We start from the raw sequence: 26,636 nt of genomic DNA, 5'->3' as shown, positions 1-26,636 counted from the left end.
CTACTCACCAGGTCGTCAGCGCTGTTCAATGACGTTCCAAAAAAAGTTTCGTAAAGAAAAAACGTTCCTGTAGTGTTTTATTTAGCATTTTGTAAATCCCATTGAGTTCTGTTGGAATAGTCAATATCCCTCCGCCACCGGAAACGGAAATGGGGCCTGTTTACACATAGTTGTAGTCTTTTCGCAAGGCCCAAGTGTTTATGCTTCACTCTGTGTACTCCGACGTCGAGGTGCTAACGTCTCTGTTAAACACTTTAAAAAACTCTGAAAATGGAATACGAAAGGTGGATTCTTGAGGAGGACATATTCATATACATTCCCAAAGTATAGAGACATTGTCGCCAACTAGTGGTCTGGAGTGTGCAACGCTTCAGATTCGAACGGGAAGCGGAAGTTTATAAGCGGTTGTGATGTATCGGAAAAAATAGTTCTGGGATTTACAAAATGCTAAATAAAACAAGACAGGAACGGTTTTTCTTCACGAAACGTTTTTTGGAACGTCATTGAACAGCGCTGACGTAGCATATTTTAAAAAAAAGAACGTTTAAGGTTGTTTTAAGGACATTATCGGACATGCACAATGGAAGCCATTCTGAAGCAGCCAGGGGTGGATTCTAAATGAGCCAAAAAGCAGAGACAGGACCAATTGTCAAAATTTTGGTGTCGATCATTCGATTTCATCCTGGACACTACAGAAAATGGGCTAAAAGTGTTAAAAACCGGAATTCTCCTTTAATGACTTCCATTTATCTGCAATGATCAGTCGATATTTGTACGGAGACATTTTTAGATCAGGATTTAGGAAGCAGAAATCATTTGACTCACATGCTGTTTGAGCACCAGGTTCTTCACCCCCTCCATGACGAACTGGGAGCCGGTATTCATTACTCTGGAGAAGAGCCTGCAGAGGAACAGCAGAAGAGAGCTGGATGAGCCTGGAGCGAGGAAGAGGAGGAGGACAGGGCTATGCTGGTGATCTTCATCCAACCAGCATAATCCAGGGCCCAAAAGCGGGGAAATACGACAGGACTAGTTCAGTGGACGTTCCATAAAGGGGAGATTGATTTCATGTTTCTCAGCAGCGTCTTAAGCCCACAATGTTTCCCGTCAACATTTCTGATATTTAGGCCTAATTAGGGCAAAACCATCTGCTGACAGGAAGCGAAGCGACGCCCCGAAAACGAGCACATCTTAATTTTTTTAAGGGAATCATTAAAAACAAAAGGTAAAAGAGTCCAATTATTTATCTGGAAAAAATATTCAATGAATGAAAAGAGGTTTTTAATCAAAGTGGATTTAAAGCAAATGTTGTTGAGTTAAAAGAAAATGATGCAAAATTTTATTTAAATTATTCTTTATAATCCTGATAACCAAAATGTACAGGTGCTGGTCATAAAATTAGAATATCATGAAAAAGTAGATTGATTTCAGTAATTCCATTTAAAAAGTGAAAATTGTATATTATATTCATACATTACATACAAACTCATATATTTCAGATGTTTATTTTGTTTAATTTTGATGATTACAAATGACAACAAATGAAAATCTCAAATTCATCATATCAAAAAATTAGAATATTGTGAAAAGGTTCAAAATTGATGGCCCCTGGTGCCACACTCTAATCAGCTAATTAACTCAAACCACCTGCAAAAGCCTTTAAATGGTCTTTCAGTCTAGTTCTATAGGCTACACAATCATGGGGAAGACTGCTGACTTGACAGTTGTCCAAAAGACGACCATCGACACCTTGCACAAGGAGGGCAAGACACAAAAGGTCATCGCTAAAGAGGCTGGCTGTTCACAGAGCTCAGTGTCCAAGCACATTAATAGAGAGGCGAAGGGAAGGAAAAGATGTGGTCGAAAAAAGTGTACAAGCAAGAGAGATAACCGCACCCTGGAGAGGATTGTGAAACAAAACCCATTCAAAAATGTGGGGGAGATTCACAAAGAGTGGACTGAAGCTGGAGTGAGTGCTTCAAGAACCACCACACACAGACGTATGAAAGACATGGGTTTCTGCTGTCGCATTCCTTGTGTCAAGCCACTCTTGAACCACAGACAGCGTCAGAAGCGTCTTGCCTGGGCTAAAGAGAAACAGGACTGGACTGCTGGTGAGTGGTCCAAAGTCATGTTCTCTGATGAAAGTAAATTTTGCATTTCCTTTGGAAATCAAGGTCCCAGAGTCTGGAGGAAAAGAAGAGAGGCACTTCATCCACGTTGCTTGAAGTCCAGTGTAAAGTTTCCACAGTCAGTGATGGTTTGGGGTGCCATGTCATCTGCTGGTGTTGGTCCATTGTGTTTTCTGAGGTCCAGGGTCAACGCAGCCACATACCAGGAAGTTTTAGAGCACTTCATGCTTCCTGCAGCTGACCAACTTTTTGGAGATGCAGATTTCATTTTCCAACAGGACTTGGCACCTGCACACAGTGCCAAAGCTACCAGTACCTGGTTGAAGGACCATGGTATCCCTGTTCTTAATTGGCCAGCAAACTCTCCTGACCTTAACCCCATAGAAAATCTATGGGGTATTGTGAAGAAGAAGATGCAATACACCAGACCCAACAATTCAGAAGAGCTAAAAGCCACTATTAGAGCAACCTGGGCTATCATAACACCTGAGCAGTGCCACAGACTGATCGACTCCATGCCACGCCGCATTGCTGCAGTAATACAGGCCAAAGGAGGCCCAACTAAATACTGAGTGCTGTACATGCTCATACTTTTCATGTTCATACTTTTCAGTTGGCCAACATTTCTATAAATCCTTTGTTTTTATTGGTCTTCAGTAATATTCTAATTTTCTGATATGATGAATTTGAGATTTTCATTTGTTGTCATTTGTAATCATCAAAATTAAACCAAATAAACATCTGAAATATATGAGTTTGTATGTAATGTATGAATATAATATACAAGTTTCACTTTTTAAATGGAATTACTGAAATCAATCTACTTTTTCATGATATTCTAATTTTATGACCAGCACCTGTATTCATTCAAAAAGGTTGATTTTTGGTTGACTGATAAATGAAACCATCAAACAATCATGGTTTCCAACCAGTGCCGGACAGCAGGAGGTGAAATAAGGTTCAACCGTTTGAATCTTCTGCAGGACAGGAAATAATTTTCACTCTGCAGAAATCAGGCTGGCTTAGAGGCTCGACTCACCCCATCGGTTTGACTCCACTGTTGCCGTAGTTAGTGGGGTTAGAAGCCATTTTGGTGAAAGCCCTGAGGTGAAAACACAAAGACAAACAGAAGGTGAGCAATCCAACATAACCGACCGTTCTACCGAAAACAGCTCCAGTACTGAGACGACGGAAAACCCAGTTTATTCTGTGGTGTGTTTCAGAAAAATGTTCCTAATAAAGAACGTCCTCAGCTCCACAATGGGAGAGACCGACCGTAACTTCACAGGAGCTTTGAGTTCTTCTACCGTAAAAAAAAGATTCTGGACAGGAAGAGTTTTTATTTGGCCTCTTTAGTTCACCAAAAACAAATCTAATGTCTGAAACCAAAGAATCAAGCATTAATAAAAGGAGCTGTTTGTATGAAGCAATAATGAAATGATCTTTATTGGTCTGATTTACAGTCTAATACTGATTTATACAAAATCAGTTTATCAGGTTTATGTTCTGCTGGAAGGAGAAATAAAACAATTTATTTGGCTGTCCTGATATAAAATATAAAAATCTTCTAAAGGATCCTACTCATTAACTAGTTTATTCTTAAATATTTAGTATCCTCCATGTTTAGCTAGTTCCCCTAATTTTTTAACGAGATTTATCCATGTTTAACTAGTTGCCTCCATATTGAACTATTCCCAATGTATTAAACTAGTCCCCTCCATGATTAACTAGTTCCCCCCTTTTTTAACTAGGTCACTCTATGTTTAACTAGTTCCCTCCATGTTTAATTAGTCCCCTCAATTTTTAACGAAATCCCTCCATGTTTAACTAGTCCCCTCAAATTTTAACTAGGTCCCTCCATGTTTAACTAGCCCCTAATTCTTTTAACTAGTTCCCTCAATTGTTTAACTAGATCCCTGCATTTGACTAGCCCCCATGTTTAATTAGTTTCCCAATTTTTTAACTAGATTCCTCCATGTTTAACTAGTAACCTCTATACTAAACTACTCCCCCTCTATTTAACTAGTCCCCTCCATGTTTAAGTAGCTAGCTTCATATTTAATTGGTTTCCTCCATGTTTAACAAGTCCCCCCATGTTTAACTAGTTACCTCATTTTTAACTAGTCACCTCCATGTTTAAGTAGCTCGCTTCATATTTAATTGGTTTCCTACATGTTTAACTAGTCCCCCCCATGTTTAATTAGTTCCCTCATTTTTAACTAGTCCGCTCCATTTTTAACTAGTTTTAACCATTTTGACTTGGTCAGTCCATATTTCACTAGTTCACTCAATTGTTTAACTAGATACCCAAATTGAACTAGTCCCCCATGTTTAACTAGCTCCCTCAATTTTTTAACTAGTTCCCCGATGTTTAACTAGCTCCTTCATTTTTTTTACTAGTACCCTCCATGCTTAACTAGTTATCTCTACACAAAACTACTACCCCTCTATTTAACTAGTCCCCTCCATGTTTAACTAGTTCCCTCATTTTTAACTAGTCCCCTCCATGTTTAAGTAGCTTGCTTCATATTTAATTGGTCTCCTCCATGTTTAACTAGTCCCCCCCATGTTTAACTAGTTCCCTCATTTTTAACTAGTCCCCTCCATTTTTAACTAGTTTCAACCCTTTTAACTTGGTCAGTCCATATTTGACTAGTTCACTCAATTGTTTAACTAGATACCCAAATTTAACTAGTTCCCCATGTTTAACTAGCTCCCTCAATTTTTAATTAGTTCCCCAATGTTTAACTAACTCCATTTTTCTTTACAAGTTCCATCCATGTTTAACTAGTTCCAACAATTTTAACTTGGTCAGTCCATAGTTAACTAGTTCCCTCTATAGTTCAGGATGAAAGCCAGCACTTACTTCCACTGTTTGATGTAGTTGAGAGGTGAAAGGTCACAGCCGGCGTCCAGCAGAGCCTTCCTGTATTGATCCAAATCAGACTGGAAATCCAGAGAGAGAAAAGTTAGCACTCTAGATGTAAAGGGGAGTTTATGATCAGCCTCAGACCCTAACTAAAGTATTCACACCCTCTGAAAATCTGTCGTATTAAAACCACAAACTTTAAAGTGTTTTTTATATAATAAACAGGAGGCGGTAAATACTTTTGTTTCAATTGGAAGTCTGAAAAGTTTGTCTGGCAGCAAAGAGGGGTGTGAATACTTCAGAGGATTGTAGCCATTCCATTTTCTGCTAATTCTGTTTCTGTCGTGCAAACTCCTGATAATGTTTCAGTTAACAGCGTCATGCTCATTCTGAGTTATTGCTGAGGAGGAGTTACCTCTGAAGGAACCTGCTGAGCAGTGATGTAGAAGATGAGGAAGAGTCTCATTTTATCCTCTGGGGTCCCAGCTGTCCAATCAGAAACATTTTTTATCAGACACATCATGCTTCTGTGAACGCGTAAACAAATTAATCCAATCGGTATTCAGATTAAGTTCCTGTTCACTGCGGTGTTTCAGCTCATCTCGTGTTAAACATGTTCATGAAACACCTGGTGTGTGTTTTGTAAAATATCCTACATGTGGGGACTTACAGGAACATATGGGGACATTCAACCGGTCCCCATATGGTAAAGTTCTGTCCTGTGAGTTGGGGTTAGGGTAAGGTAAATGTCGGTAATAGTTATGGTTAGGGTAAGGTATATGTCAGTAATAGTTATGGTTAGGGTAATGTATACGTCGGTAATAGTTATGGTTAGGGTAAGGTATATGTCGGTAATAGTTATGGTTAGGGTAAGGTATATGCCGGTAATAGTTATGGTTAGGGTAAGGTATATGTCAGTAATAGTTATGGATAGGGTAAGGTATATGCCGGTAATAGTTATGGTTAGGGTAAGGTATATGCCGGTAATAGTTATGGTTAGGGTAAGGTATATGTCAGTAATAGTTATGGATAGGGTAAGGTATATGCCGGTAATAGTTATGGTTAGGGTAAGGTATATGTCGGTAATAGTTATGGTTAGGGTAAGGTATATGTCAGTAATAGTTATGGTTAGGGTAAGGTAAATGTCAGTAATAGTTATTATTAGGGTAAGGTAAATGTCGGTAACAGTTATGGTTAGGGTAAGGTAAATGTCGGTAATAGTTATGTTCAGGGTAAGGTATATGTCGGTAATAGTTATGGTTAGGGTAAGGTAAATGTCGGTAATAGTTATTGTTAGGGAAAGGTAAATGTCAGTAATAGTTATGGTTAGGGTAAGGTATATGTCAGTAATAGTTATGGTTAGGGGAAGGTATATGTCAGTAATAGTTATTGTTAGGGTAAGGTAAATGTCAGTGATAGTTATTGTTAGGGTAAGGTAAATGTCAGTAATAGTTATTGTTAGGGTAAGGTAAATGTCAGTAATAGTTACTATTAGGGTAAGGTAAATGTCGGTAACAGTTATGGTTAGGGTAAGGTAAATGTCGGTAATAGTTATGTTCAGGGTAAGGTATATGCCGGTAATAGTTATGGTTAGGGTAAGGTATATGTCAGTAATAGTTATGGATATGGTAAAGGTATATGCCGGTAATAGTTATGGTTAGGGTAAGGTATATGTCGGTAATAGTTATGGTTAGGTATATGCCGGTAATAGTTATGTTTAGGGTAAGGTATATGCCGGTAATAGTTATGGTTAGGGTAAGGTAAATGTCAGTAATAGTTATTATTAGGGTAAGGTAAATGTCAGTAATAGTTATTGTTAGGGTAAGGTAAATGTCGGTAATAGTTATTGTTAGGGTAAAGGTCTGGGTTAGGCCATATAAAATGAATGCAAGTCAATGAAATGTCCCCGTATGTCATGAAAACACAGCTGTGTGTGTATGTTACCATCTGGGTCGCTGATGATGTCCAGCAGAGATTTATCTATGGTTGACTTGCTCATCAGCTTCTCTTCATACTCAAAGTAAACATCCAATTTACGGCTCTAAAGATAAAAAGGGGAATGAGGTCAATCTTTTAATGGAGTGCGACATGAGCAGCAGCTCAGTGCTGGAATCCACTGGAGCTCATATTGTGTGTCCTGCTGCCAGTAAGGCTTCTGAAACAGCTGGAAGGTTTAAAGGGGCCAGCTGGCTGTCCTACAGGTACCTTAATGTGGTCGAGGACTGCAGTGGCAACGTTTGTGTGAAGATCTATCAGTCTTTTCTTCTCCAGGAGCTCAGGCAGAGAGCTGAAGACAACAGGAAAAAATCGAATGAAACTTTTTCACATTTTACACATTCAAAGGGCTGTTAGATGAAAACTCAAACATGATGTTAAAGCTACAGTGTGTAACCTTTAGCGACATCTAGCGTGCGGACTGCGGACTGCAGCAACATGAACATCTCCCCTCCACCGCTTCTCCCCCCCAACAGTACGGCGAGCGTTACGGGACAAAATGTCTTCCACGACGTCCGCATCACCTACCTTCTCAAGTGATGAGGTTTGTTTACATAGATAATTTTACAGATAGTATTTCATTAGCCTGTGTAGGGTATAGATTTCATGTAGACTTAAGATTATAAATATACCCGTTATTTTTTCTACATCGTTGTGACGTTTTGGCGATCTCGCAATCGCTAGTTTGTTGGCTCTGCGCTGCCGTAGCGCAAAGATGTCTGCCTCCATGGCTGGGAGACCCGCTCCTATGTAATTATAAATAACGAATTCTAAGGCAACGCAAATATTAAGGTTAAGAGGCTGAGCTCGTAGATGATGATAAATAACATAGTTTTGTATAATATATTACATTTCTGACTGTATATCCCTGTAATTATTACACACTGTAGCTTTAAAGCTTCTTAAACTGCTAAAAAAATGCTAGGCAGAGGTCTGCCACAGAAAAAAAAAAAACACACAGTCTGAGCAGAATCCAGAACATGAGAAACCGGAGTAACCAAAGCTAATCTCAGCCGTTACTGGAGGAGGAGCTCATAAATCTACTAGTACTGTTAAATAACCATGTGGAATAATATCTATATACAACAACCGGAAGAACTGTTTATCTACATAAAGTGCAGTGGTGTCAAAAGTTCACACATTTGTTACTTAAGTAGAAGTACTGCAGTTTAAAAGCACTCTGGGAAAAGTTGAAGTATCAACTTGACCTCTTTACTAAAGTAAAAGTGAAAAAGTATGTGCTCCAAAAACTACTTAAAGTATAAAAGTATAAAGTAACCTTTAAAAAAACAGCCAGATGCCACTTTATGAACTGAAAGCTCAATTTTACAACTATTTTAAAAACTATTTGAGATAGGGCCAAGGATGAGGGAGGTCTTGTTGGTCTCCGTCTCCCGAAGCGCTCTCGCCTGTGTTCGACCTTTCAGACATTTCAACATCTTTTTCTGAATCACTAGATGTGGATGGCGCCAATGATCTGCATTGGATGGCGCACATGACTTGAAATAAATATTTATAAACATTTAATCGGAGCCAAGAGTAACGAGTAATGTTTGTTTTAAAAATTTACAGAATAGAAAGTACAGATATTTGTGTGAAAATGTAAAGAGTAGAAGTCAGAAGTAGGAAGAAAAATACCGTATTTTCACGACTATAAGGCGCACTTAAACGTCTTTTTTTTCCCCTCAAAATGTGCGGTGCGCCTTATGTGTGTTGTAACTGCGACTTTTGAGACCACCTCATTGAGGAGATGATGAAAGAGTGGCTGAATGTAAGGAGACCAGGTGTTTTTTTTCCACTCATCACCATCGCTGTTAATATGTGACTCCATGCGTGCCCATCTCACAGCTGATGTGAAAAACATGGGGAAACAAATTAACCCTGTGCTCGCTGTTCAACCGCTCGACATCGGTGTGAACCGGACCCAGCAGGTGCAGAAGAAGCAGCGAGTTTACATGCAAAGTCAATGGTTGACGCGCGTACAGGTGCAGCAAAAGGTCCCGCAGCGCGTTTTGAGCAGCAGGAGCGTTTAAGCATCCGCCAACGCGCTGCTGCTGCTCGAGATGGAAAAATTTAAGTTTTGCTGCTGGACGCGCCGCATCAACCAATCAGAGAAGCTGACAGCGAGACAGGCACAGCGCTCTGATGACATATGATATTAACGCAAATGAAAAAGGCTGGATGGATGAGGAGATGATGAAAGAGTGGCTGAGGCAGGTGTATGTGAGGAGAACAGGTGTTTTTTTTCCACGCATCACCATCACCAGTTAATCTGTGACTCCATGCGTGCCCATCTCACAGCTGATGAGAAAAACATGGTGAATCAAATGGACGCTGTGCTCGCCGTTATCCCGGGAGGTCTGACAAAGGAACTTCAACCGCTCGACATCGGTGTGAAGCGGCCGTTCAAAGTAAGGCTGCGAGCGGCGTGGGAGCGATGGATGACCGACAGAGACCACAGTTTCACGATAAGTGGAAGGCAGCGCCGGGCAAGTTACGCCACAGTTTGTGGATGGATTGTAGATGCTTGGACTAAAGTGTCTGCTGGCTCTGTTGTTCAAGCTTTCGCAAAAGCAGGCTTTATTTCTGAGGAGCCGCCCGGCACGGAAAGTGACTCTGACAGTGAAGAAGAAGGGGAAATTGGCATATCTGATTTAGCGCAGCTGTTTAATTCAGAAACAGAGGATGATGACTTTGATGGGTTTGATTAATACTTTGTAATAAATACATGAATAAAGCACAATCATACTCAGTTTTGCTCCCGCTGTATTTTTCTACCTGAAAACTTAATTCAACAGCAGCCTCTGGGCGGGTCTCCTCCTCTTCACCGCGGTGGCTGGCAGGTGTTTTTTCATCTAAATAATCTAAATCTTGCTGCTATATTTGCTGTGATCAGTGGGAATAAAGTAGTTTTAATATGTTTTTAAGTGAGAAAGTCCACCTGAAAACTTAATAATTGCAGTCAGTTCATCCAGATTATCTATTTCTGTCGGAGGCGCTCAGACCCCGACATACCAGCGGTGCACCGACAGCAGAAATCCCTTCAACAGCAGCCTCTAGGCCGGGTAGCCTCCGGGTTCACTGCAGGCACCAGGATACCGGTAATAAAAGCGAACATATTCCGCCGGCAGGTTTCAGGATTTTAAGTTAATTTAGGAGTGATCACAGCGCTGTGTCATCTGTGATGTGTCTGTCTCACGGCCAGCACCCAGGTTTGATTAATACTTTGTAATAAATACATGAATAAAGCACAGTCCTACTCAGTTTTGCCCCCGCTGTATTTTTAAATACGCAGTAGAGGTATTTAAACGTAGTAGAGGACATGTACCTGTATATAAAAAAAACGCGCCCTATAGTCCGGTGCGCCTTATGTGTGTGTTAAATACAGAAATGGGACACATAACTGAGAGTGCGCCTTTTAGTACGGTGCGCCTTATGGTCGTGAAAATACGGTAAGTAATGGAGTAAAGTAGAGATGCATAAATAGTGTAATTAAGTACAGTAACAAAGTATTTGTACTTCGTTACTTGACACCTCTGATAAAGTGTGCGTGTGTGCATATATATATATATATATATATGCACACATACACACCCACTTTATTAGGTACCCCATGCTGGTAACGGGTTGGACCCCCTTTTGCCTTCAGAACTGCCTCAATTCTTCGTGGCATAGATTCAACAAGGTGCTGGAAGGGAGTTTGGTCCATATTGACATGATGGCATCACACAGTTGCCGCAGATTTGTCGGCTGCACATCCATGATGCGAATCTCCCGTTCCACCACATCCCAAAGATGCTCTATTGGATTGAGATCTGGTGACTGTGGAGGCCATTTGAGTACAGTGAACTCATTGTCATGTTCAAGAAACCAGTCTGAGATGATTCCAGCTTTATGACATGGCGCATTATCCTGCTGAAAGTAGCCATCAGAAGTTGGGTACATTGTGGTCATAAAGGGATGGACATGGTCAGCAACAATACTCAGGTAGGCTGTGGCGTTGCAACGATGCTCAATTGGTACCAAGGGGCCCAAAGAGTGCCAAGAAAATATTCCCCACACCATGACACCACCACCACCAGCCTGAACCGTTGATACAAGGCAGGATAGATCCATGCTTTCATGTTGTAGACGCCAAATTCTGACCCTACCATCCGAATGTCGCAGCAGAAATCGAGACTCATCAGACCAGGCAACGTTTTTTCCAATCTTCTATTGTCCAATTTCGATGAGCTTGTGCAAATTGTAGCCTCAGTTTCCTGTTCTTAGCTGAAAGGAGTGGCACCCGGTGTGGTCTTCTGCTGCTGTAGCCCATCTGCCTCAAAGTTCGAAGTACTGTGCGTTCAGAGATGCTCTTCTGCCCAGCTTGGTTGTAACGGGTGGTTATTTGAGTCACTGTTGCCCTTCTATCAGCTCGAACCAGTCTGGCCATTCTCCTCTGACCTCTGGCATCAACAAGGCATTTCCGCCCACAGAACTGCCGCTCACTGGATGTTTTTTCTTTTTCGGACCATTCTCTGTAAACACTAGAGATGGTTGTGCGTGAAAATCCCAGTAGATCAGCAGTTTCTGAAATACTCAGACCAGCCCTTCTGGCACCAACAATCATGCCACGTTCAAAGTCACTCAAATCACCTTTCTTCCCCATACTGATGCTCGGTTTGAACTGCAGGAGACTGTCTTGACCATGTCTACATGCCTAAATGCACTGAGTTGCTGCCATGTGATTGGCTGCTTAGAAATTAAGTGTTAACGAGCAGTTGGACAGGTGTACCTAATAAAGTGGCCTGTGAGTGTATATATATATATATATATATACATACATACATACACACCTACACACATACATACATACATACATGCATACATAATATATATATAAAGTTAAGTTTGTGCATTGGTGTCTTAATATTTTTTTTCTCCTAACTTTCTGTACCCATCTGCTGTGCTGCTAACAGCTGCTGAGACCAGTGAATCTCTCCACCATGAGACGGACAAAGTTAATTTGTATTTTTTTTTTTTTTTGCGGCACTAGTGGCTTGTTTTTGTTACAGCAGGCTGACAGGAAAGAGGGTATGAGAGAGTGGGAGAGACATGCGGGAAAAGACCACAGGCCGGATTCCGTACATGGGTCGTGCCGCTAACCACTACGCCACCTGCACGCCATTAATTAAATGAGAAATCCACCTGAGCCAGAAGACGGCGTTGAATACTATAAGATTAGAACAGAGAATATTTCCCCCATTTGGGGAAAGTTCAGCATTACAGGAACGTGTTTCCTGTTTGCTCTAGTAACTGTCAGATTCTCCAGACTTTGCGCTAACTGAGGTAAATAAGCAAAAATAAGAAAAACCATTGAAAGAGGATGAAAACCTAGAGGAGTTCAGGGATTAATTTAGGAACTGATCTGATCCCTGTTCATCATTACCTCACAGCAGAGGTGAGTTTGGCTGTGTTGTCTGACAGCATGCTGATGGCTCCTTCATCCTCGCCATCTAACCCCTGGAGAAAAAAAAAAATCCATCGTCAGTAAAGTTTCACTCCAACCTCTATCAGTAGGAGACAGTGAGACCAAACTTCATCAGAGCTACAGAACAATCACAGAAAAGCTGAAGTCACCAGAGGCTCCAGAGGAACTATTTTCTAACCTGACACCGCCAGATGGATTTGCTCCGCATATCCATCTGGAAACCTTCCGTTGAAGTAATTTTGGGAAGGGGCGAAAATACTGGTTAGCTGATTGGCCTATGTTGGTGATAGACGGGCCAAACCAACCAATCAGATCAACGAAGCATATGACGTACTAACAGAGCGACGACGAAAACACAACCACAAGCCAGGCTACTCTTGCCGAAACCAGTCGGGAGAAGAGCAAAAACATGTTTTCCTCTGAGAAAAGCCTCCAGAGCAGTGTTTTGCTCTTCTTTCAGTGAAGAAATACTCTGTAATTCCGATAAAACTTGCTCGATAGCCACGCTAACGCTAGTTTCATCGGCTTAAGCCGCCATGTTCTTTAGACTGAACTGTCGCGCTTCTCGTTGTGTCACACCTCAACCTGCCTCAAAGCCAACGCTGATTGGACATTTGTTTTGGTGAACGGCTCCAAATTTTCTTCAACAGAGAGTCTCCAGACTGATTAGCGAGTGAAATCTTGAAAGCTCGCGAGATCAGGATGGTCTCACGAGGCTAGCTATTTTCTGCCTCCAAACCCATTTCGCAGTGTTAAAAGTGTAGATAGCTGGTAGTCTTGTTAAAATCATTTAATTCCATTGAATAAACCGTCATGGGAAAAAAAGTGGTGAGCTAAATACAAAAAAAAACAATTTTTCTAGTATTTCAGAAAAACCAACGCGCAGTCAGAGAGCAGGAGCTGCATCTCAGCCTCATTTAAAGGTTTCATGGTGACAGAGACATAATTTCCTGAAGGGCCTTCAGAAATATTCCCTTCAGACAAACGGAGAGGAGCGGTCACACGATCAATGGCGTGTCTGAAGAAAAAGCAGACAGGACTCCTACCAGCTATTAAACACAGTGGGGGAGGGTTGATGATCTGGGCTTGTTCTGAAGCCACATGACCAGTCAGAGCAGATAACAAACCAATTTGTTTCCCAAACTGGGACCAATCGGTCTGACAGCTGAAGATTTGCTCCAGGATAGCGATCCCAAACCTAAGCTGGGTGTTTCTGTGACGCTGCTGACGTTGTTAGGGGTTTGAGTACGTTCAACGTCAGGCTATAAAATGGCATCAGTGTTCAGACCTGTGTGTGGCTCACCATGATGCTTTTCAGGCGTTTCACTTCATCCTCCTGAGTTCTGTAGGCGTCCAGCTCCTCCTGAACCGACTCCGCCACCTCTGGGAACGGACTGTCAGAGAAAGATGATAACAGGGAAAGAAATAAGCCACTTATCAGAGTAAAGAGATCAATCAACACATGTCCCAAGAAATGACCAAACTAAAGATGTTAATTTATGGAAAGGAAAGTTGTTGAATCTTTGGATGATCTAGAGGCTATTCAAAAAAAAATGGTTCTACCCAGTAAGCACTGCCCAGTGAAAGCACTTCACTCTCAATCTACAGGTTTACTAGTGGTTCCTAGAGTTTCTAAAAGTAGAATGGGAGGCAGATCTTTTAGTTATCAGGCTCCTCTCCTGTGGAACCAACTACCAGTTTTAGTCCGTGAGGCAGACACCCTGTCTTCTTTTAAGGCTAGGCTTAAAATAAATAAAGCTTATAGTTAGAGTGACTCAGGTTATCCTGAGCTATCTCTATAGTTATGCTGCTATAGGCTTAGACTGCTGGAGGACATAGGGACCCCCATTTCATCATTCTACTTCATTCTATCTCTATTCTTCCACTCTGCAAAATCTGTTAGTTCAATTTCTAACGTTCTGCTCTCTCTGCTTTTTCTCATCGTAGCTTCATCTGGTCTGTTCCTGTTTGGCTGTGACTCCATCCTGGAGAGAAATATCAGATGTGCTGCTGCCATCAACACCTTTGTTTCTAGATGTTGGAGATCAGCCTGTTTTTCAGGGTAGTCCCGTTTTTTCTGACAGTGACTGGCTGGTTTTCCTTAGATAGAAAACTTTGATCAATCTGACTGGATGATCTGGTGAACTGTAAAATGCCTTGATATAACGTGTGTTGTGAATAGGTGCTAAATAAACTAAACTGAATTGGGAGCAGCTCCTGGTGCACTGAAAAAAATCAAAATCTAAGTAATTCAACTTTTCTTAAAATAAGTGCATTTTTTCTTGAATTTAGGAGGTAGGTGAGACACATTGCCAATAGAACAAGACAGTTTATATTTAAAATATGAAAAAACAAAAACAATAACTGCAGTCTCTTCTTTCAAGTAAATAATATCTGATTATCTTATTTTAAGGCTAAACATACTCATTCCATTGGCTGATCTTCTTATTTACCCACTCAAGGGTAAAAACATTTATTTTAAGGATTTTGTACTCATTATAAGATTGTTTTTGCGGTGTGGCGGTATGATGCTGACTCACCTGCCCTTGTGTTTCTGCCAGAACTTATCAGCAGCAGTGAGGTCATACATCTTCTTGGTCTTCTTCTTTGGTCTGGCACCAGCGTGAGATGGATCGGTCCCCCCGCCCTCCTCCATCAACACCCTGTTCAAATGGAAGTCCTAAAGGACACAAGACAAATCCGTAATGGTTAGTGGGTCCACCAGGGAAGCAGACTGCCTGGAGGTTCTGTTACGGCTCCGTTCTGCTCAGGAACCACTGATTTATCAACCCTGCGTGTCCTGAGCCCGTAACATCATCCATGACCCCTCACACCCCCAGCATGGACTGTTCTCCCTGCTGCCCGATCAGCAGATTCTGCTACAGCTTCCCCATCGCCATCAGACAGTTGAAACTCTCATCCAGACTCTGCATCACATTTGGAAATATATTTGCACTACCAACTTGGCTGTTTTTTCATAATCCCTTTAAACAGAACACAGCTCGGTGTTGAACTGCATTTTGCACCATATTTATTTTTTTATTTTGCACTGCCCTGAATCTTTGCATAATCAATGTCTTTTGCATCACAGCTTTAAACTGGTTTCCTTTTCTCCTACACCGTTTATATTCTGATCACTGATGCACTTTATAAATGGAAATCCAGCAGAATCCTTCACCAGTTCTTTAATGGTTCATTAAGATTCCAGTTCAGCTCAGGCCTCAAGCCACAGTTGGTACGTTTTAGGTCTGCATCAGTCAGGAGGGACGATTGTTTTAACTTTATTTGGCAGCCGATTTATTTATTTTTTTAACATTATTTTGTAAATCGATTCATTTTTTTAAATTAATAATCGAATAGCAAAAGACTTTTTGCAAAATTAAACCAGGTAAAACTAAATTTTTCCACTTCAGTAGTTCTGGATTGAGCAGACTGACAGATGAAAAATATTTTTATTTTAAATGCAAAATGTTTATATATTTTTTAAAATGTTTCCTGCTCTAAGTGGGTTCCTCTGTCAGTTAAAGGCATGTTTTAGAGTTCTATACTCCAGTTAATGGTTCATCTATGACTAAATTAGTTGAGGATTATTTCAATAATTGATCACACAGCAGAACCAGCTCCTGTGTGACTTTCAGGCTTGAGGGAGGGCATCCAGTCTCTCAAAATAAAATATTAGAGAGGTACAAGTTTTATAGAATTTTTGGATCGAACCTGTAACACCAATCTTCTCTAACTTAAGGAAAAGGGACAGATCTTTTATCCACAGAGAAGCCTTGGGTGGGTGTTCTGATTTCCAAGCTAATAGTATCCTTCAGGTGAGAAGACTTGAAAAAGCCAGTACATTTTTAAAATCATGCGTTAGTGATATACCCTCCCATGGAGTTCCAAATATTGCCAATTCAGCACCTGGTTGGATATTTATTTCAAAACCTTCAGACAGGATGTGAAAAATTGTGGACCAGAGGTTGCACAGTTTGTTGCAGGACTAGAACATGCTAATTAAATTTGCCTTAGCTATTTGGCAACAAGCACAGGTTTTGCTGACTATAGAATAAATCCTTGAGAGTCTTACTCTACTGTAATAAATCCTATGAAGGACCTTGAACTGATTTATTCTAAGTCGAGTGCATGATGTTGACCCATTTATCACATAATGCCAGACTCAAAGTCTCATCAGAGATGTGTATTCCAAGTTTTTCGGACCATTCTGCCCTGATTGAGCTTTACTGTATTAAGTGATGAGATGCTATTATATATTTTGGAGATGAGATACATTGTGTACATTAGGTACAGTATATTCCTCCCTTTGGGGGTAAATTGGGAAAGCAAGGACTAATGTTAAGAACAAAGTCATGAATCTAGAGAAATCAAAAAAAGTGAGGACTAAATTTATAGGAAATAGCATCAATGGTAGCGACGGTTGGCCATCTTAGTGGAACTCCATACCACACTTTATGCTTCCTCCAAACACAGGAGACAGTTTAGGAGCTGGTCTGGAGCAGAGAACCATCTAAAAATCCTTCCTGAAGGAAAATCTTCTATGCACCTTTTATTGCTTTAACCTGGACTACATCATGAAGCCATTGATAGAAATATCAGCTGTGCTGCTGCCATCAACAACTTTGTTTAAAAATGTTGGAGATCGGCCTTTTTTCAGTGTAGTCCTTTTTCTCTGTGACTGGCTGGATGTGCTCTCTTCATCCTCTGACATGGGAGCTGGCTCGGAGCTGGTCTGCCTGGCTGTGTGCTTCCTGGACGGGGCTTCCTTTTACAGTTGCCTTTTGTATCTATGCTTCTTTTTCTATGTCTGCTTCTGTCTGCTTGAACCCCAGTCGGCCTCAGCAGATGGCCGCTCACACTGAGCCTGGTTCTGCTGGAGGTTTCTTCCTGTTAAAAGGGAGTTTTTTCCTCTCCACTGACGCTACAAGCATGCTTGGTGTGAGGGATTGCTGAAGAGTCAATGAGTCGATGCAATAACTTGGTTTTCCTTAGATAGAAAACTTTGAATGACTTTGACTGGATGATCTGGTGAACTGGAAAGTGCATTGAGATGACATGTATTTTTACATCAACTAAACTGAATGGAAACCAAACCGGATCATTAGAAGATCTGTTAATCTTAGACAGGCTTCTCACCAGGACATCGTGGATCAGGGCCTGATAGGTCCAGGTGTGGTGAAGGGGCGTGGCCATATCCATGTTACGGTCTGCCAAAACCAGGAGGGGTCTCTGGAAGCTGGAAGGAACCAGATCCGTCATGAGCTGATCAGCTTCTCAATAAGACAGATATTTAGTTAATCAGAGAATCTTTCAGCTGCTTACATGCTTTGATCAAACTTCGATCAGACTCATTTACCCTGAGCTAATGCTAGCACCACCCTGCTTTCATTTTGAATGATCAGTGAAACAATAAGCTCAGAGCATGTAAAGTATGCCATCAAAGTTCCCAAGGCCCTGGTCTCACTTTCTCTATGTCTGTTAGTGACCTTTTCTTTCCTTCCTTTTATCTGTTTCTTTGCGCGTCTAAGACTAAATGTTAAGGAATTAAACTTTAATTCCACCTGGTGAACCAACCTGAACTGACCCACAGTCATACTGTCCCCAGTAAACAGACTGTTTCTGGCATCTCGCAGGTTCTCACGCAGCTTTTTATCCAGCTTCTACACAGAAAACAGCATGTAGACAAAAAAACAGCTTTACGTTAGAAATTGCTGGTTAAGATTCTCAGTCATCCAGGTCAGAGTCATTCCAAAAAAGTTATAACACAATCCACTGGACTCTGTTATCAAGTTTGAAGACATTTCTCTTCCATCCAGGAAGCTTTTTCAATTCTAAATGTCAGATATAGCGTTGAGTTCCTGTTTTTATACAGTAGCCCAACAAAGCCTTGTTTTTGTTTAGAAAACATGCAAATTGAAACGGTCAAACGGGTCCACCCCTTTGGAATGGGGGTGGTTTAACTTCTGTTGTTCGCTTGCAATGCCCCATACTGGAGTCTCTGAAAAACTCAAAAGGATTTTCTCCAAACACTAAATCCCAGAACATTTCAAACCAAACAGCCCCTTTAACAGAGACTAGTTAATCCTAAAGACCAAACCCACAGACCAAATCTGAGGTGTCTGCAGTTCAATGCAGTGAGGAATGCTCTGATCTTTATATCGGAGAAACCAAACAACCTCTCCACAGACGCACGGCCCAACACAGAAGAGCGCCCTCCTCTGGACAAGACTCTGCGGTACATCTACATCTTATGGACAGAGGACATTCTTTTTTTTTTTTTTTTACTTTTTATTTAGTATTTTTCCAATTTTACATTAAAACAAGCAAACAGACCAAAAAAAAAAGAATATGAACAGATAAGGGCGATAAAAATATAGCAAAGATATAACAGAGTCCGAGTTTAGTGAATGTAGGGGTCCCACAGGTCTTAAAAGAAAAAGGGTTTATCTGTCGTTCAAGTCTTATTGAGTCTTATTGAGGGTAAGTCCTTTCCGATTTATGTAATCAAACCACTTCCTCCACTGTTCTTTTAGGTATTTGTGCTTGATCCTTAAGTGGTAGGTCATTTCCTCCATCATGAAGATTTCCTCTACTATTAAAATCCATTGCGTCAGGTGAGGAGGGTCACTTTTAAACCATTTTCTGGTAATCGCTTTTTTAGCTGCCACTATCAAGATTTTGAGAAGATAGATGTCTTTCCGTTGTATTCCTTCACTCTCCAGCCAGCCTAAATACATTATTCTTGGGTCCTTGGGTATCTTGTATCTTATTATTTCTTCTGTAGCCTTTACAACTTGATCCCAGAAGGTTTGTATTTTTGTACATTGCCAAAATATATGAGAGTGACTGGCATTCATCTGTCCACATTGCCTCCAACATTGTTGTTGAGTATGGAATAATTTATTTTGTAATTGAGGTGTTATGAAGTAGCGTATTAAATGTTTCCATCCAAATTCCCTCCAGCCTCTGGAGCTTGTGGAGGAGTGTTGTGTTTTGCACATTGAAAGCCAGTCACTCTTTGACAGTTTCACTTTTAACTCTGCTTCCCATTTGGACTTTATATATAATGAGTTATTCCCATTTCGTTTTTGTAGGCTTTTATAAAGTTTAGATACAACTTTTATTGGGGTTTTCGTGTATGCATCTACAAAGAGCTGAATCAACTCATTTCCCTCTGGTGATAATTCTTTCTCAACCTCATTGGTATAGAAGTGTCTTAGCTGCAGGTATCTGAAGAAATCTCTGCTATTCAGCTCAAATTCTCTTCTGATTTTATTGAATGTTTTTCCTTCTACTAGTGTGCTGATAGCTGTTATCCCCTTTCTACTCCAATCTATAAATGTGCTATCCGAGTCTTTTGGTGTAAATCTCTTTGACTGAGAGGGCCCAGAGGACATTCTTTAGAGGAGCAGAATGTTCACATTTTGGACAATGAAGACATATGTTAAGAAAGAAAATACAACCTTTAACAGAGGGGGTGGACTCAGATTTCAGCTTTCAAAAACCTACAATGCAGCGATAGAGATGATTTCTTCCTGCTATCATCGGAGCCCCCACCCCTTTACAGGAGAACAGAAGACCTCACCTATCCAGCCAGGCCAACAATTCCCTTTAACGACCTCCTTTCAGAGACATAGACAGGTATGGGGGATTACAGGCTAACAAAGAAGCCTAACCACCCCCATTCCAAAGGGTTGGACCTTTTCGTCCGTTTCTATTTGCATGTTTTCTAAGCAAAAACAAGGCTTTGTTGGGCTATAAAGCCTGGAACTCAACGCTATTTCTGACATTTGGAATTGAAAAAGCTTCCTGGGAAGAGAAACATCTTCAAACTTGGAAAAAAAAGTCCAGTGGATTGTTTTTTTTTAGCAATTTTTTTGGAATAAGTTAGAAAATGCTCTAACAGGATATCATGACCTCTGAGGTTAACCAAACGGTTTAGAGCGAGAACGTACCATGGCCACCATCTCTGCAGCATTTCCTCTGGGGCATCGGATGATCGGCACAGCACCTGAAGCACAGAATCACACACACAGGCCATGAAGCTATCAGAGCTTTAGCCAAACAGGAAGTGCTTAGTTAAAAGTGAACAACATCTAAACCACCTGAAGCTTCCATGTGAGACTTTATTCATAAATAGGAACAATTAAAAGAACATCTGGAAACTGTTTTCATGCTCAGACTTGGATTAAAAACAGGAAGCTGACTCTAAAACAGCAGCTTGCTTCTGTTGTACATAGCTGTGTTAATCTGTTGAATTAACAATAGAATGATTTAATTCGGTTTCATTGGCGTCTATGACAGTGAACACAGAGAGCAGTTAGCCTACATCTGATGGATGATCTGGAGCCTCCAGGACACCGTAGGGCTCAGAGAGTTTTCTCTGATGCTTTCTCTATTCTGCCGATGGGCACTGAGGTAAAGGTGTTGTAAAACGTTCCCCTTCAGCCATGCTTGTCACTACCCGATCCGTCCCGGAGGCACGATCCGTCCTGCGCATGCTCGACCAGAAATACATCGGGTTTCCATAAATGATGTAATCATGGTGCTAAAATTACTTATTTTTATCCTTAACTCACTAAAGAATGCTAATACACATCTCTTAAAAAAGTTTTATGACTTTTCTGAGACAATCTTTATGCTTTTTCCATTTTCTCCATTAAACTGCTTCTCTGACGTCATCATGGGACATGCTCAGAGCAGTCTGGCTAAATCTGATTAAACCATGTTAATCTGCATTCTAGTTGTTTCTTTCTTTAGATTATGCACTATATACCAGAATGTTAACACAAAAGGAAAACATAAAACTCAAAAGGACTTGATTTATGTTTAATTCCAAAGCTGAAAAAGTTAGGTCCTGGAAGTAGCGTAGGATCTGATGCAGATCTGGCACAGATTGACAAAACAGGACTTTAAGGCATTTATTTTCTCAGGAAATACATTATTAACCTTTAACACATTATATTTTAGTACGCTTACTATTTTTGGGGAGGGTAAAAACATATTTTAGGTGTTTTTAACAGAATAAAATGGAGGGCGACCCCGATGTTTATCTGGATGCGCAAATGAGCTGGATGGATCATGCTTCCTGGACAGATGGGGTAGTGACAACGCTACCAACATCAGCAGCTGACAGAAGAACCACAGCATCAGCCGATTATCTTCAACGTTATCTTCAGAGTCACTGAGTAGTTATAACTAAAGGTGTTTGTCTCAACTATAACAACAGCTGAATATAGTCAACCAATGATTGAATGTATGTGTGACGGTAGCTGTTTGTTGCTGGGTTTGATGCAATCTTGTATCTTTCTGTATATAAAGTTCATAACTACAGAGCCTTTTGTTCAGATTGTGGAAAAATAGGATCATTTTGATCAAACCTGATACCGATCTAGGTATTATCTAAACACTAAAGCAGCCAAGAAATGATGCTGCATCAGAAGGTGAACAATGTTCCTGCAGACAAACAGCTTTATCTCTGGGCAGAGATGGTTCATCACTGAGTGACCAGCGGACCTGCTGAGGACCGTACTCACCCAGAGTCACAAAGAAGCAAAAGAGGCTGTCTACGATGGTGTCCATGATGGCCTCCATGTCCGTGTCCTGGATGTCTGCTCTGTTGATGGCTGCAAAGGAAAGGGAGGCAGAGAAAATCAATCTCCAATAACAACATTCAGCCCAGTTCTGCATGTTTCTATAACCAGTCAGGGAAAATGAAATTCCAAAGACTCAGTGTCAGCAATCAAACATCTGCTGACATAAAATAATTGTAAAACATTTAAAACTCTGGATCAGAATGTGCATAAGATCATTTTTAATGAATCACTGTTAACCGTTTTACCGTGGATCATGTTTTAACCTGACGATACTTTCACTCTCCAAAGAGAATGTTTCGTTTTTCCTTTTTTATTTTTGAGACTGATATCATTTTATGAAGCTCGCAGAGAGAGAGACAGTCTGCAGCCTTAAAATCAGCTCCAGCCATTTTAGGTTTGTGAACTAATCCACCAGCAGAGCTGGTTTGTTAATTGACAGCATTGTGTTTCTGGTGATGCAGCTCCAGCTGTAGGGCCAAAGGTCTGGTGACCATCAGCTCCTCAGACAGCAGCGTTCATAGCTGCGACTGGCAGAAGGTCGGCAGGGAGGGAAGCGCTGTTTGTTGGAATAAAATTATGATGTTTAGGAGTTACCGTGGTAGGAGATGAGCTCCTTGTTCTGGTGGCACAGGATAAACATGTCATCCTCCAGGGTGATGAAGTTCAGGTACTGATCAAACACCTGCAAAATGAGCATAGAAAAATCATTAATAACCAAAAATAACAACATCTGTAGTAGGGATGGAACTGTTTATGAAAACCGTCTGAACCGTTCGGTTCGACTGTCTCGGTTCGGTTCGTGTGTGTTGCGTTCGGTTCATGCGCTGCTCCTTTTTCTCATAGGCGAAGCAATTACACTCCAGAGCAGAAGGTGGCGGTACTGCGACCAAAGCCAACCACCAGTAGTAAACCAGAAGAAGAAGAAGCGAAGCAGCGTAGCCGGGTGTAGCAGAAAAAAATCAGTTGTTGTGGAGAATTGTGTGGGTATGGCAAGTGGGAAAGAACAGGAGTTGGAAGACGCGCCAGCAGCACTTTATAGGTCTGCTGTATGGGAGCGCTTTGCATTTAGAGTGACCTATGATGACGGCGGAAAGAAAGTTGTGGATCAAAGTGCAACAGTGTGCAAGCATTGTGCAACACGTTTTGTTTATGGTAACAGCAACATGACCAACATGTCAGGCTAACCCCGAAATCCCTCATACTCCATCAGCGCTCCGCCCCGCTGCGCTCCAGACCGCCTGCACAAAGCAAAGCCTACAGCCTCCACTGTGGCTCCCGTCCGCTCCGCTCTGAGTTCCTTGGAGATGGTAGAGAGCATGCGCCAGATGATTAAATTCAAAGCAGCAAAACATGCGGAAATAATCCAGGGTTTCCGCAGATCATTTAAAATAATTACAATTCATTGATTTTTATGGATTTTTTGATTAATTTTTATGGGATTTCGGTGTAATAATCAACATATACCGAACCGAACCGTGGATTTTGTGAACCGTTTTACACCTAATCTGTACAAAACAGCCGGTGTTGTCAGATCAGCATACCCCGTCAGAATAGCATACCCATAGTTAATACACATGCGTCAGAATTGCATTTAACCCGTTAGTTTTTTTTATGAAAAATAAACTTTAAACTATCTTGACGGGCATCCCATTAGTCATGTACGAAAAAAAAAAATAAAAATTTAAGGTGAGATCGCATATGCTTAAAAAACCCCACCAAAAAGTAAGTAAATCAATCGTTTTTTTTTTTTTTGAAATTTTTTGTATTTAGAGCTGCTTTTGGTGAGACTAAAGTATATTTACTTATTGTGATTACTGAGGTTAAGCTTTTTAAACTAACCAGGTAATATCACCTTATTATCCCCTTTAAATGATCGGAAGCAAAGATGTTCTGCTTAGTTAATCTGTTGATATATTTCTGTTGCTCTGTATCTTTCTGATTTTTAGTGAAAGCAGCTTTAGTCGAAATCTGGAGCTTTTCAGAGAACAGAAAAGGATCAGTTTAGGTTGATTGTTTCTAACTGAGCTAAAGAAACTGCTGATTTTCAGCTACATGAACCTGCTCGCTCCAGTTTAGCAAAAACTCCTTTCAATAATTTTTGACTCGGCTTATATAAACCCACATTTTCAATGATTTTGAGTCAGATTCTTCAACATGTCAGCTTGTTCATGTAATACATGACTAACAAGCAACAACACAGCAGATCTACCATGTTGTCCTAAAGAGAGCTGCTCCTTTCTAGAGATGTTCGTTGAGACGCCTAAAAGCGTTTCCCAAATAATCTGGCCTTCAGCTGGTAAACAGCATAAAAAGATGGATGTGAGGAAGTTACCTTGGTTACTTGGCTGACCGCGTTGGCCGCCAGAGCAGCGCTGGCAATGTCCTCCAGTTTACTCCGACTGATGGCAGAGATGAAGTTCAGGTAGTACGACTCATACAGTTGGTTCCTCAGATCCTACAAAAACACAGAGGCAGTTATAGTGTTATTCCTTCAGATGTGGGAATAAAAACATGCTGATGTGGGAATAACTGTGTTTGTCAGGTCGAACAAACGGCCAGAGGTCAGAAAAACCTTGGATTTTTCTGTCAACAGGGTGTTTTGTGGCGATTTAACTGGTGTGTAAATGGGAGACGTTCCTGGACCCATCCGTTAGGGAGGACACCGTCACATGGTTTCATTTAAGAGACTCAGATCAAGCACAAATATTTTAACAATCATTGTTTTTGATGAATTCCTTTAATAATTGTAGAACTTAATGGATTAAAATTAACACTTTCTACTGGCAGAACTGTTTGAAGGTCATAGTTCTGCTTTTAATCCTTTTTTGCATCTTGTAAAAAAAACGCCTAAATAAAGATGGCAAAACATACTTACTCCCATAATGCATCTCTACAGCTTCACTTATCAGTTAGTTTTACCATCAAAAACAGCTGAATTCATATATTTTAACTGAAATAAAGTAAATTATTCTATTCAGAGATAGAATGATATACTGAAATACTGCAGGACTGCAGCATGGAACACGTCTGAAGCAAATAACATTCGTTTTCAGCAATTAAAGACCAGAAACTAAAGCCGGGAATACGCTGTGCCAAATTTTCTCAATAGTTGCACACAGCTGCTGGCAGCAAGGCACGTCGGCCTTGCTGCCAGCAGCGTCCAATGAGGCGTCTTCACATGGGCGTAGGTTTGCATAGGGACCATAGGGACATGTCCCTACCAAAATTTTGAACCAACCTAATTGTCCCTACCAATAATTGGATGTGAGCAACATGTTTATAATTTACAGCAGTAGTTGTTGCAGCAGTGGCTTCTTTTCCTCTCGCAGCTCCTCTGCCTACTCTCTCCTGTCCCTTTCACATAGCAGCGCATGGAACTGTGCTGCGCTGTTTAACTTCACTCTCATTGGTTGTTCTGCCTTAGGTCCCGCCTTCTCTCTCTCTCTGATTGGCTGTTTTCTAGTCCTGGTGTGCTTGGAGCACAAAATTGAAAATTGATTCACACTAGAATGCTGCGGTTACTACAATAAATATTAGGCTACAAAACTAGTCCCAATTAAAAAAAATGAATATTATGTACACTAAAAAACAAAGACCTTTTTTTTTCTTTTATAAAGCGAAATATTCTGAGTCAGCCAGGAGTTCTGAAGACACAAAATGGGCAAATAAAGGCTGTAAGCCATCAACATTTCTAATTCTTATCCACAGCCAACTAAAAAAGAAAATGTGAAGGTTTCCTTTTTACCAATATTTAGTTGCTATTACTGGCTTCATTTTTTTATGACTCTTTGAGAAAGTTCTGGTATAATTATTACCAGGTGTTATTTCTCTTATAGAGTACAACAACAAGAAATGGGGCCTAAACATCTGCTGTTTTTCGTTTAAAAAGCATAATTAGGGTTCCACATAATAATAGTTCTATTTTATTGACTATTTATACTTCTAGAAATAGGATAAAGACAAGAACAAATAAAGGAAGAATATAAACATTGATTTTATATTACATAGATTTCCACTCAGTCTATAAGTAAATTAGTACAAACATTAATGTCTGGTAAAAATGCTTGAATCTGGCTGTTTATTTTGGATACTGTGAAATTACAGATAAGATAGTGTTATATTGTCTTTTATAATTGTTAAAAATTATTTTATATTTGAATACACTTGGGCTCATTCTTAGTGTTGTGTTTGTAGATGATGCCACTAAAAAATAAAATAGACATACAGTAAGGAGCTATTTAAACAGTCAGACAGTAAGCAATATAGGACAATGATAAAAGGTTGTGTCACATTTAAACCTTTACTATTAAAAACACAGTTATACATTATATGATTATAGGAAACACAGATATCCAGTAATAATGATGCAGGGCAGCTTGTAGGTGAAGTAGCTGGCCCTTCAGTGCTTCAGGTGATGTCTAAATACACCAGGTGAAACTAAAATATTTCCACATGGATGGAGAATATTGACAGACAAAACATTTTTTTTTAATCTTATATATTATATATATGTATATATATATGTATATATATATTTATTGTATTTTTACAATTTTGGTATAATTACTGAT

At 40.4% G+C, this 26,636-nt stretch overlaps 1 protein-coding gene across 1 annotated transcript in view; it reads right to left on the bottom strand.

Moving 5' to 3' along the window:
• The window catches only part of scfd1 (sec1 family domain containing 1), a 42,699-nt gene that overhangs the window by 4,138 nt on the left and 11,925 nt on the right, over positions 1 to 26,636 (bottom strand). Inside the window, exons 5-19 of the mRNA XM_038300897.1 lie at positions 24,398 to 24,520; positions 22,660 to 22,747; positions 22,006 to 22,095; positions 20,425 to 20,480; positions 18,044 to 18,129; positions 17,606 to 17,705; positions 15,007 to 15,146; positions 13,770 to 13,860; positions 12,425 to 12,498; positions 7,207 to 7,288; positions 6,946 to 7,042; positions 5,417 to 5,487; positions 4,999 to 5,078; positions 3,172 to 3,234; positions 826 to 901 (exon numbers count right to left, since the gene is read on the bottom strand). Coding sequence (XP_038156825.1) covers positions 826 to 901; positions 3,172 to 3,234; positions 4,999 to 5,078; positions 5,417 to 5,487; positions 6,946 to 7,042; positions 7,207 to 7,288; positions 12,425 to 12,498; positions 13,770 to 13,860; positions 15,007 to 15,146; positions 17,606 to 17,705; positions 18,044 to 18,129; positions 20,425 to 20,480; positions 22,006 to 22,095; positions 22,660 to 22,747; positions 24,398 to 24,520 — 1,317 coding nt within the window. The remainder of the gene's footprint in view (positions 1 to 825; positions 902 to 3,171; positions 3,235 to 4,998; positions 5,079 to 5,416; positions 5,488 to 6,945; positions 7,043 to 7,206; positions 7,289 to 12,424; positions 12,499 to 13,769; positions 13,861 to 15,006; positions 15,147 to 17,605; positions 17,706 to 18,043; positions 18,130 to 20,424; positions 20,481 to 22,005; positions 22,096 to 22,659; positions 22,748 to 24,397; positions 24,521 to 26,636) is intronic.

The sequence above is a fragment of the Cyprinodon tularosa genome, unplaced genomic scaffold (assembly GCF_016077235.1).
Source record: "Cyprinodon tularosa strain WSP-4 unplaced genomic scaffold, ASM1607723v1 ctg459, whole genome shotgun sequence".
NCBI lineage: Eukaryota > Metazoa > Chordata > Actinopteri > Cyprinodontiformes > Cyprinodontidae > Cyprinodon > Cyprinodon tularosa.
The sequence above is the reverse complement of the archived record's forward strand: the minus strand, read 5'-3'. Positions and strand labels throughout refer to the sequence as shown.